This window comes from Carassius auratus, chromosome 24, assembly GCF_003368295.1.
Source record: "Carassius auratus strain Wakin chromosome 24, ASM336829v1, whole genome shotgun sequence".
NCBI classification, from domain to species: Eukaryota; Metazoa; Chordata; class Actinopteri; order Cypriniformes; family Cyprinidae; genus Carassius; species Carassius auratus.
The window spans coordinates 8413200-8425572 of NC_039266.1; the positions used below are offsets into that span (position 1 = coordinate 8413200).

Consider the following 12373-nt stretch of genomic DNA (forward strand, 5'->3'; position numbering starts at 1 on the left):
TTGAACCCCGCACATCTGTTTCCAAGGGAACAAAGGCGGAACCCTGCCGAGGATGAATGATTTATAATTTGGAGACGTCCTGCGCTCGTTCTCTCTCTCGTGCCCAGCACTTGTGGAGGAGTTTAATTATAACAAGCGTTATTAAAAGAGTGGAATTCTTCATTTCGCTTCCATTAAGCAACATGACCCACCACAACAGTATTTCTCCATCTAATGGCGCAGTCCACTTGGCACGCACAACTCGCTCACTCCTGCATCCTCCAACGCATATTATCAGTTCATTATTTATTACATTTACACTCTCAAATGTAATTTGCAGCCGACATTTATATTATTCATAGAGGCTGGTTCTTCCTTGTTAAAAATCCCCATTTCTTGCAGGTTTTTTTTCTACCCAGAAGGTGTCAAAAAGACAGCATTTGTCATGCATCTTAATGCGGCTTCAAATTAGATTCAGGGTCTAATGCTCCCAGCTTGCCACTCCTGATAATTAGTCGAGGGTCAGGAGATCTTGAGCGAAGCCAGTGAGCTACAGAGGCTTGTCCGTTTACAAGGTTTTGTGCCATGCTGAAAATCAAATGTCCGTTAAGGTCTTTTTCAGACGTACTGTATGATGAATGAAAGAAGGGCCCAATCTGGCTCTGAAAACTTCCAGTCTACTATGTTTCTGGATATGGACTGGTTTAAATCGGAAGACTGTGTTGAAGCATGACAAACCGAGATACATACATCTGTACAACACATTTCACCTCTCTCTCAGGGAAAGACTTCCGATTTATTGAAGACCGTAACCTAAAACAAAAGATGCTGTGAAGGTCCTTATGGATGGCAGATTTTCAGTCCCGTGGAGAGCTTAGCATAACAAAGAACAGATCCTGTTTTGGTAGACATCAATGCAGTATGTGGCGTATTGCAAATGATGCAATAAATGCATGCTCATCCACTCCAGGAGCATCAAAGCACTTTTATGAATTATGCATTTTGATCTGGGAAAAAGTCAACTGTCAATAGTTGAAAGCCGCTGTCTAGCTCCTAATGGCTGAATAGAAGTTGCTCATTATAGATCATGTTCTGTTTCATTAATCTTAGCCTCACAATCTTTCTCGTCCTCAGGTCTACTGAAACGCATCAGCCGCTTGCGTTTATGCAGCGGTGCTTGGAATACGCAGCGATTCATTTATAAACCGCTGCATACGTCTGTCCTGCTGTTCTGCTAAATGCTTTGATCAGGGCTTGATTCACACGGACGCGAAAGGCTTTTCTCTTTCGCATCACTGGAGAGGATGTTTACCTTCATTTTGTACATTAAAGAATCTATGACAAGAGGTCAGAGTGTTCAAAACAATAAGGGCAATGTTTTCAAGTCTGGAACTGTAGAGTGCCAACCAGGTTTTGTGTCGGCAGTTCAACGGGAAGCTGTCGGCTTGATTGATAGAGGTGAGGAGGGAATGTGCCAGGGTCGTAGATGGAAACAATGACTGAGACACCACCCCACCCTCTTATTCTTGTCCCCTGTGCCACTGCGTTAAGTCGCCGACCCATTTTGCTACAAAAACAGGTTGGAATTGCAGGGCCTTCAAGCAGGCACTAATTACAGACTTCCTCTGAGAAAAAAGTTCCTCTCAGACCCTTGTATATACATAGAGCAAGGTAGAATGTAACGAAGGATAGAGACAGAAAGAGGGAGACTTAGGGGCAAAATGTCACTCCAGAAACAACGTTCTTGGCCATATCCTGTTTGCCTTCGCATGTCATCTACATATGCTTTCCATTAGCCATGGTCATCTAGACGCAGCTATGTCCGCTCTCCATTGTTTTGCTTAGATTTTTTTTTTCACTCTTCAATTAAAGGATTAGCTGCTGCTATTTTGAGACGGGTGCTGTTCTCCTGCCAGCTGATGAGTAATTAGACAGTGGGACTGTAATTAACATGAGAGTCTCTACTGACAAAGCCTGCAGAGCTGGTGTCAAGCTAGGCCACCCTGCTAGCATCACACCTGCGCTAGCTGCATTCTTAGGATTTAGAGTTTAAACTATCTTCAGTGCCTACATGTGATTACCTGGAAACATGTTTCCAAGTGAAACTGTATATTCAATGAGAAACAAAAAAATGTTCTGGGCGTGTTTAATCCGTTAAGTTTTATCCGTCTCTGACCGATTTGATTGTTAAAAGTATGCATTATATCAAGAATTTTTATTTGTATTTTTTATGTGAGTTGTTAGGTTAGGGTTCATCTCCTCGACTACATTACAAATTATATTAGTTTCTCTCTCTCTGTCCACTTTCAAACCATCCAACTATTAGATTAAGGTAAGGAAAGAGCAGCACATGATCATCATTCAGGCACATGCATAACTTTAATAATAAAATTATAAAACAGTTCTAAAAATAACTCCAGCTAATTCCACTTGGTAAATTGGGTGATGAATGTGAGGTCTTCGAGGGGCCTATAGATCTCTCAGCTGGCAGTAATACAATTTTCATGAAAATGTGAATTAATTATACCTGTGGTTAATGGAATTTTAAAGGAGCTTTCGGCACATCCAGGTGTCGTGGGATGGGATGGTGGGAGGAAGCTTCGGTTTGATGGATGAAGTAGAACTTTGCCCTGTGAAACCTGCCGTCCCACACTTGTGTTTGCTTTGATTGAGCCGTCGCGCATCTGTCTGCTCAACGTCTAAGTTCCTCCTGGCTAACCTGCACCAGATGGCTTTTGAGCCTTAGATACACAACATCAGTTGAGCTTTTAATGATTGACCAATTTGTGGATTTTTGTTGTCCACTAATATGCAAGACATGGGTGAAAAAGACAAGAAAATAGAGAAAAATATGAATGCACAATGCTTTATTTGTGCAGACCAGAAAACGAAGAACCACAAATGACAAACTGTTTTAAGAAAAATGCTGAAAAAGATCCTGTGTAATCAACTTCCTAAAAGCATACAAAGCAAAATAAACAGTGTTGAAACAGCCACCAAACACCATAACAAGCCCATGCTAGGATGAACACAACTGTCACAGCTTTAGGAAACAGGCAGACGTGTTTGACGCTTGTTTAATTCAATGCAATTAGCACGAGAAGCTTCAGTGAGTTTTGCACTAGGTTTAGGCAGATTAGATTTCTGCCACTTCCTTCCATGCAGGCCAAGAGCAAGACAAGAACTGTCCCCTCCAACACACACACACACACACACACACACACACACACACACACACACACACAGGCTCTGGTGTAATAAAACACACACTCTTTGTAAATTTAATTAGCTCTGAAAAATTAAGCTGAAGTCCATACTTCACAGATGGACTCTGGGCAAAATGAACAAGTGTTAACGTACCAGATTTTCCCATGACAGAATTATGAAAACGTAGTTACATTTGGGTTCTTGCCAGCAAGATAAATTCATGATTTAACTTCACATTTTAGATAATAGGATGTGATAAAATAAGAACTACATTATTTTATTAGTCTATTGAGTGAGATATATTCAGACACTTAAACAACATGCAACATTTAAAAAAAAAATAGAGATAGAGAAGAATTATAAATAACAAGCAGAGAATATGATTTGCAGAGTCAGCTGTCTTGAGGACACATGTTCCTCTGGAGTCGAATGGATTCCAGTTTGAACATTTTCTCACAGTGGTTGCAGCAGACTTTAAATTGGCTTGACTGTTATAAAACTGCACAGTCACACTAGTGACTAATATAATAATTTGGCAACTTCAGAAGTTCTCGAATGTCAATTCAAATGTCTGTGTGGTTGCAACTGTAAAAATATTTTCTTACCAAAAATGATATAATTCATCATTGTTTTTGCTTTTGTGGTCATGGTTTTTTCAGATGAACTGCCCACAGTCAAGTCTGGTGCGTCTCCTTATTAGGAAGTGTGATACACTTTTGGAATGGCTTGTTTTCTGAAAGCCAGAAACTGCAGTTTCTCAGCCAGGGAGTTCCCACGAGGAGCAGGGGCTTTCCCTTAATCTCCTGTTTGCTTCTGTGATTATTATAATTTTGTTTTCATTATTATTTTTTAATTTTTTTCATGATGTTAAAATATTCTTTCCTAGTCTAATAAGCAGAGACAGCTATAAGTAAGTCATTCGTAGGTTAATTTCTTTAGAAAGTATACACTTTGTGGATCTGTGTTGCATTCAGAACATTGCTTTGTTTGTTGAAGAATCTTAACCAGCCTGACATAGCAACAGCTTAACCAATGGCGTGAGTTTAAAGAAATTTGTCAAACCAATGGCAGACGGAGAGTATTTAGGAAACCTGTTTGAAAACAGTTACATTTTTTTGTAGAAATTCATGTTTGACTGGTTGTAATAGATACAAATATAAAATAATACATGATATATACACGTATATTAAATAAGCACTTGCATATTTGGGAAAACAGTGCTTATATTTTTTCAGTACACTGCAATATATGCCTGGACCATGCTGATACATAAAAAAAATATATAGCAATGAAGACAAAAACTATAAAACATTTTTACATTTAACAGCTTTATAAAATACTGAAGTAATTTCTCAATCTATATTTATTTATTTGTTTATCTATTTATTATCCATGTACATCTGTATATTATGAAGTGCATTAACATAAAATGTCATTACAATATATTAGTAAATATATGTAGAAGTGGCAATTCCTTATGCATCACACAATATGTATGGAAACCCATTTATGACACATAAGAAACAATTCATGTCTTAAAAAGTCCAAATTATGACCTACAAAGATACATTATGACAAGATACATTATGACTTAAGAGTGTCATAATTGTTACTCTTTTTTTTTTTTAGCTAGTTTTAGCTCTGACGGCTATGTGCCGCTGACATTGTCTCAGCAGTACTGTAAATGTTGGTTCACCAGTGAGATTTTTTGAAAATGTTGTATGCGATGACATCAGTTTCCAATTATGACAGGTTTTTTAGCCTCTCCGAGCACTAAAGTGTCTCCCCAAAAACCTCTGCTTGGCATTTTCAATGTCCATTTGCTCAGTGTATGCTGTGGAAGCAAATGGCTGAATCCTTCTGAAAGATCTCAGTTTTCTCCATAACAAAAATGAGATATTAAATAAGACACCCCACCACCACCACCACCCTATCCTGTGTATTACAGCTCTGATAATCCTGGATTTGACCAAATCACACACATCTCTGTCCACAGTGTTCACGGGAATGACATCACAACTCATGACTTCTTTATGAAGCATTCATTTTTCAATACGGCACACGTCTGAAATACACGTTTCCTTTCAAATGATATTTCCCCCAGACACAGGCTCTATGAAGTTAAATATCCTTCCTCATCCAATAAGCTCTTGTCTCCCGTTCAGGAAATTAAATAGTCACATCGAATATGCTTTATTAAATTGGGATTCATTAAAATTAATCTTTCATTCTTATATTCACCTCATGAGCTCAATATGTGACACCTGATAAGCCACTTTTAAAGTGATACTCCCTCTGTTCAGAGTAATATAGGAGTAATAATGTCCGTCTCTCCTCAGGTTGATCTTGGATTCCTGCGCTTTGTCTCGGCGATCGGCACACAGGGAGCCATCTCTCAAGAGACCAACAAGAGATACCATGTGAAGTCCTACAAGGTGGATGTAAGCTCAAACGGAGAAGACTGGATAACTATTAAAGAAGGCTCAAAACAGAAGGTGACTTATTTGCTTCATTTCATGATCCTCCTTAAAAGAGCAATGCATCCCTTTTCTGATTTAACCCAGTGCTTTTCAACCTTTCTGACTTCAAGATCCACCATCGTCCACAACAATATTCAAAGCCCCTTGACTTTTGTTCATGATTTAATGGATTGGATATTTAAAGATGTTTTTACTGTACATTTTAAAAATATTTTAGAGCTTGGCGTAACAAAATGTATTTAAAATGTCAAGAATTTGTTGAATTACATGACTTTTACAGGTCTACAGATGACAGTTTTCATATATCCAGGTTTTCCACGACAGTGGGAACCATGATTCAATCAATCAAACAATAAATAAACTCGTTGAGAACCACTGATTAAACCAATGTTAGCATGACGGGTCTCAGAAACAAACAAACAAACAAAAGTCATATGGAAGAATTGCTATAAGGACATCTATGCTTTTAAACTCACCAAAATTGTATTTGTTTTATTTATTTATTTATTTATTTTTATTTATCTATTTTTATTTTTTACTAAGCAACAATCGGAAAGGACTTCAGTGGTTTATTAAAGCTTAACTTGTTTTAAACCTGGAACATTCTGTTAACAGTTAAACGTTTCATTTTCATATAACAATGAAATGGTGTTAGAAAGTCCTGGTAGAAGATCAAGTTTGGTTCCGTACAGCTCACTTTCCGCTAAACGATAAAGAAGCTTTTATTTTCTCAGCCTAACATGGAAGTAATCCGTAACTAGGTACATTTCCAGAACTCCTTGGCAGGAAGCCCTGTAAACATCTTCCTGTATTGTAGCGCTGTCACCGTGTGCCTTCCGTTACACCAATCCATGCTCCAGATCCAGATGGGAATGCAATGCTCATGTGTTCTGCAGGGCTTGTGTTTCTCTGACTCCATTATGTGTCCACTGTGGTATGTTAATCCACTCTCTTAAAAGACTGAATTTGCAATCCCTGTAAAAACTCAAACTCCAAAGCCACCACAGTAGTCTGACTGATTTTCTTTTTTCCCTTTAAGGAATGATGTCAACACTTGTGGTAGGGCTTTTTTCCTTTAAAGGAAGAACAAAGGAGTTAATAAACAGAGAGTGGCAAATGGAGAGCGTGAGAGAAGGAGAGGGTTTACCAGGTTTAGAGTGTTTGAACAGCTGGTTAGACGCACTTGAGCACGTGAAGGATTGAATGAGGACCGAGGAGACGCTGATCGATTAGCCATCGGTTTAAATGTGTCCCTCAGCACAGAAAAGTTAACTAAAGGGAGACATGGCTATTAAATATGACACATATGATGGTCATATGATGCGATATCAGGTTTTCCTTTCTCTTTGGAGTTTTACAAGCTCTTGGTGCATAAAAAAGATCTGTAAAGTTGCAAAGACTAAAGTCTCAGATCCAAAGAGATATTCTTTATAAAAGTCAAGAGTCAACCACGCCTACATAAAATGGCTCGTTCTAACACACCCCCTCCCCCGATGTTGGAAGAAGTGCATAATGCCGGCCAAATGTTCATGCAAGAACAGCCTGTAAGTACGTTTTTATATTTAAAGAATTTGTCACTGTTGATTCAAACGCGTGTTTTGAGCAGTGTAGAGTAGCGCTTGTTGTTTGTTGTCTCTCTGATCACAAATGCAGAAATGTATTTTGTTTTTTTTATGCAACATGTATAAGTACAGTATAAGTTATTATAATAAGTAATTACGTCCCCACTGGATGCAACAAAAGTGCCTCATTTGTAATGGGTTTTATTGTTTTTTGTCTCATCGTACCGGGACACACGGCATCACAGTATATTTAGGGGAGTAACATTTCCGTCACACGCTTGAGGTATTCAGGCAATCACAACGCACTGTATAACTGGCCAATCAGCGTACAACTTGCTACCCAGTTACTTACCCAGACAGCATTTTGGGGATCATATAGCCAAGACAGATTCTAATGTGAACTGGGCATTGTGAGGTTTACCTGAACCAAAGAGTTTGTCTCTGTAGGCAGCTTCATAGATTTTGAGATACTTCCAGTGTATGAAGTTTATGACTTTGTTTTACTCATTTGTGAGTGCAACATGCGCTCATATGCATGTTTATGTCAGCTTGGCAGACTCTAACATTATACGTTTTGAAATAGTCCTGTCAAGCTCAGCAACCCAATTAGACTCTTGTGCGTGTTATGTGTGTGTGTGTGTGTGGGTGTGTGTGCGTACACATCTTCATGCCTGGAAGTAACAGTAAGCTTAAAAATACCCAAAGGAACAATTTCTGTGTCGACCCTCAACTAAAGTACACTGTTCTCTTTTTAGAGCTTGCATTTTTAAGGTGCGGTGCCTTGTTTCTGTCTGCCTGGCTCTAAAGTGCTTTTGTGAGGTGAGGGCCCATTTACAGACTGCTGAAACTGCAGTTTCGGCTGTAGGGTTGTTGCACAAAGGAAAGCCTTTTTACTACTTAGAGCAGTAGAGCAGAGCATTGGCGTGACATTTAAAGATAGTGGATGGCTCATCATGTGTCTCCCTCTCAGACACACACGTTTTGACAAGTAGTGACCAGGGACACGATTAGCAGCATGGATTCTGGGATAGACGGATGACTGTATGCCCTGATTCGGGCTTAGCAACACTTGGCCATGCTGTACAGCTTACAGTTTGACCTTGTCTAGTTTACAATTGTGTTGACCGTATTGATATTAAAGCAATATGCTAAGAGATAGGCTGTGCATTGCAGGTATTTTACCAATCTTAGATGATTAGCCCCCTTAACCAGGGTAAAATCAGTACCGTAGCAAGTGACCTGTTGCTGGCAACCGCAAAATGAATTTAAGTACATGAATACTTGAAAATCAGCTTTTATTTTTTTTTTTAACCAATTAAAATAAATGCAGAATATGCACGTACTGTATGTAGGAGGAACACAAGGAACACTGAATAAACAATAATACATTTTCCAGAAATCAGACTCTGGTAATGCCTAATTGTTTCTTTGAAGTAATGTCTATAAGGACACTGAATAAAAGACAACAATGCTCAAACAACTGTAAAATAATTGTAAAGCTTTATGAAGAATTGTGTATTGAAAATGATACATTTTTCTAATCACTAAAGACAAAATCTTACATAACGTATGGGCTTTTTACCCAACAGGTAAGAAGTCAAATTTGCATATCAGGGATCAGAATCAGGTGATAAAACAGCAAGGGCAATTCATTCTTAACTATCACCTCTGTTCAGAAAATGAAAAGGAAAAAATCTGAAACTGGGGAAGTAAAAGAGACATCTTTCATGATGTACCTGTTGACCTTTACATAGTGAACTGTGAAACAAGATACTATGAACAACAAGGTTGCCTTTGCTTTAATTTGTCTTTCTTGTAACAGTTGTGTCTTCCTTCAACACATTTCCAGTTCCTCCCTTCACAGAGAACATGTGCTAGCTGTCAGCAAGAATCAGTGCATGTGGACATAACACAATCTGATTCATCGCTATATCTGTTGTAACAACAGTAACCATTGTGTAACTGAAGCGTCAAAAACATTCAGCACTAGTTGTAACCCAGACTGTGACACCACAAAGCGGCCTTTGTATTACTACCAAGTTGGCTCCAGTGATAATCTAACTCAGCCTCTATTTAGGTTGTCACATTTGTAGCCACTGATCTAAACACATTCCTGTCATTTCACTCTTTTTCTGGGGCACAGTGTTTGGTGAGTCCCAGACCTCAAAGGTCTGTCCTTGGTGACTCTCCTAAACAAACCATGTCAATAATTAATGTGTTTGTTTTTTTGTTTTTTTGTCAGATTTTCCAAGGGAACACCAACCCTACTGATGTAGCGAAAGCCATTTTCCCCAAGCCCACATTGACGCGATACCTCCGGATCCGACCCTACTCCTGGGAGGCCGGCATCGCCATGCGGTTTGAGGTGTATGGATGCAAAATCTCAGGTTGGTTCCAACACAATCTCTCAACAGCACAACTGGCATACATCAAAATGTTTAGAAACAGAGTGTTAACTCAGATTTAGAAGCAGTGTTTTGTCAACACACAACTCCATCATGATCTTTCAATTAAATAGTTTACTTTTTGCTTGCTTTGGAGGCAGGCATATGGTGAAGTGTTTATTCATGCCCCTGAAAGCCATGTGCGAATCATGCTTGTGCAATATTGGAGGAGCTATTACGTTATAGACAAGTGTTAACGTCAATGGAAAGGACCGTGTATTCATGTTTCCCCATGTTTGGATGTACTTCATTCAAAATGAATGGCGAGCACAGCGTGCACTGCTGTTGCTGCAACCTATCCACTTCTACCCCAATTCTGCCTCTACCCTCCTCCCCCGAGCTCTAACCTCTCAGCCTCTCTTTCAAACACACACAGATGTACATATTGCACACGCTGTTGCACACGGCAAGATCTACACCCACCAGCCGCAGTCAGGCCCAGCTGGCCCTGTCTTCATTTGCATACTCATCTGCATGTTTTGGCATGGCTCCACCCTACAGAGCTTTGATTGCAAAGGCTTTCATATCATCAGCGCCTCCCCGCTGAGAACATTTCCTCATATGTGTAGGAGGAGGAAGAGCATGTTTGCCATCATGAGCCTTCTATCAACTTTACGTTCAGCATGCATAGGGGCTTATTTTTAGAGTCTGTGTGTGTACACAGATTAAGCACTGGTTGTACATTTGTGTGTGTGTACTGTATGTGTGCGGTTCACCGCAGTTCTGGAGCGCAGCTGTTGCAGTCATGTTTTGGACAGGGGAACAGACCGCATTCTAAACACATCACAAGAGCAGAGGCCTCCCAGTGACATCATCAGTGTGCATCGGGCTCCCTTATGATGATACTGCCAAGAATCTTAATAACAAGTACCATGGTATTACTACCGTATGTTTATTGGACATATTTATAAGACATACTTTGATACATTTGTGCACATTTACCATGGTACTACTAAGAATATCATGATACATGTCCAAAAACATTGAAATTACCCGATGAGTACCAAAAAAACACCATCATTTTAGATGCAAGGTACAAGTACTATTATCAAGGTACCAAAGTATTATCAAGTGATACTATTGCCATTTTACAATGGTTGCACCAAGGCATTCCTGGGCCATGTACATGATGTGATTTGATGTGATGTGATAACCATTCATTACCATGGTAAGTATTAAAAGTTCCATGGTATTACCATATGATACCACTTAATCAAGGTGAATATCACATTATCAAGGAATTGCTGCAAGCTCTATTCCTTGGCAATATGTTTGAAAGCGATGTACCTTGACACTACCAATAGAGGATGCCTGCTGGCAGTTAGGAGGTGGTCTTGTGCACAGTTCAGGTCTGATAGGCTTTCCACATCCATTAATAAACTTCCTCCCGCTGTTTGTAAATAAAACCATCTGTGTGTGGTCATCCAGCCTTTATGTGCTGTGCACAGACCAAACCAACAGAGGAAACACGCGATGCATATGGACCAGTTCACCCTCAGGGTGTGTCTGTCAGGGTCTACCACACCAGGAGCTTCTACCATGCATCCCCATCTGAGATCCATAAACACTTCCTGATGACAGTGCCAGCCAGTGGATTGAAAATAAACATGGTTGACTTCCAAACTCTGAGGTCCAACCACCTCAGTGGAGATCTTTTTCATTCAGGTCCCAAAACAATTTGGCATGCATATAGCAAAAATTACACGCAGAGATATTTTCCAAATTTGGCAGGGTTACAGTAAACCTAACCCCAGCTGTACATCTACAAACAAACAATGGAAAAATCAAAGTCACAAGCAATTTGTTGTTTTAGGAGACTGGAACTCACATTTGGATTCTCTGCAGCTTCTGAAGGGGTCACAGACAAGTGCTCTTTCCATTTCAAAACTACAGAGGAAGTTCCCTTCATCAGTACAAAGACATTGTTGTGAATGAAAACTCTGTTCTGGTGGTATTTCACGGGACATTTCACGGGTTCATCTGTGACTAGTCCAAGATTGTCTCTGATGTTTTCCTGCTGAACGGGTGCTGATCATAGATTATTTTATCGCTGGAAGGTCACAAATTCCACTGCTTCAGAGAAGGTACGAAAGTCATGACAGGCAACACACAGTCAGTGCTGCACGTCTGATCATTTCCCTCAAACTCATTTTTTTTCTTTGCAACACAAGTTTGCAAAGCCTGAAAAATCCTAGTATCAACCCTAAAACAAAGGAAGCCAGTTTGGAGAGATGAAGACAGATTACAAGATGGATGAAGGGATAGATTTGAGGAAGGTGAATAAGAAAGCATAATAAAAACAAAAGGTAGTTAAGAGTGGAGCAGAACTGAGAATAAGAGTGAGCAACTTTTCAGAAATGAAAGGTAGCTACACTAGTGAAAGGTTTTAATTTGGTACCTTGAGAAAAAGAAAGCAGAATAGTTAATGCACAAGGTCAGTGGTGAAAGGAAGATGGAGAGAGAGAAACAAAGAGAACAAGAGGTTTCTTATCTCTTCTGTCCACTTCATCTGTCTTTCCTTTGCAACAAATGTATTTCCTTCTCTCTTTGTTCAGCCTCTTTATGGCCCGTGACCTCTTTAGGTTGTTGGTAAGAATGTTTCCCAGCTCACTGAGATGTGACCGTTTCTACCAGGTTTATCAGCCAATATCATTTTTTTTCTTTCCCTTTCTTTCTCTTCCACTCAGACTTACCTACTCAC

The 12373-nt window shown here is 39.5% G+C and overlaps 1 protein-coding gene across 2 annotated transcripts in view; it reads left to right on the top strand.

The window, feature by feature from the left end:
• The window catches only part of LOC113042227 (neuropilin-1a-like), a 60122-nt gene that overhangs the window by 35496 nt on the left and 12253 nt on the right, over positions 1 to 12373 (top strand). For both annotated transcript variants that reach the window (XM_026200887.1, XM_026200888.1), the window contains exons 7-8: positions 5526 to 5681; positions 9471 to 9615. In XM_026200887.1, the coding sequence (XP_026056672.1) occupies positions 5526 to 5681; positions 9471 to 9615 (301 nt within the window). The remainder of the gene's footprint in view (positions 1 to 5525; positions 5682 to 9470; positions 9616 to 12373) is intronic.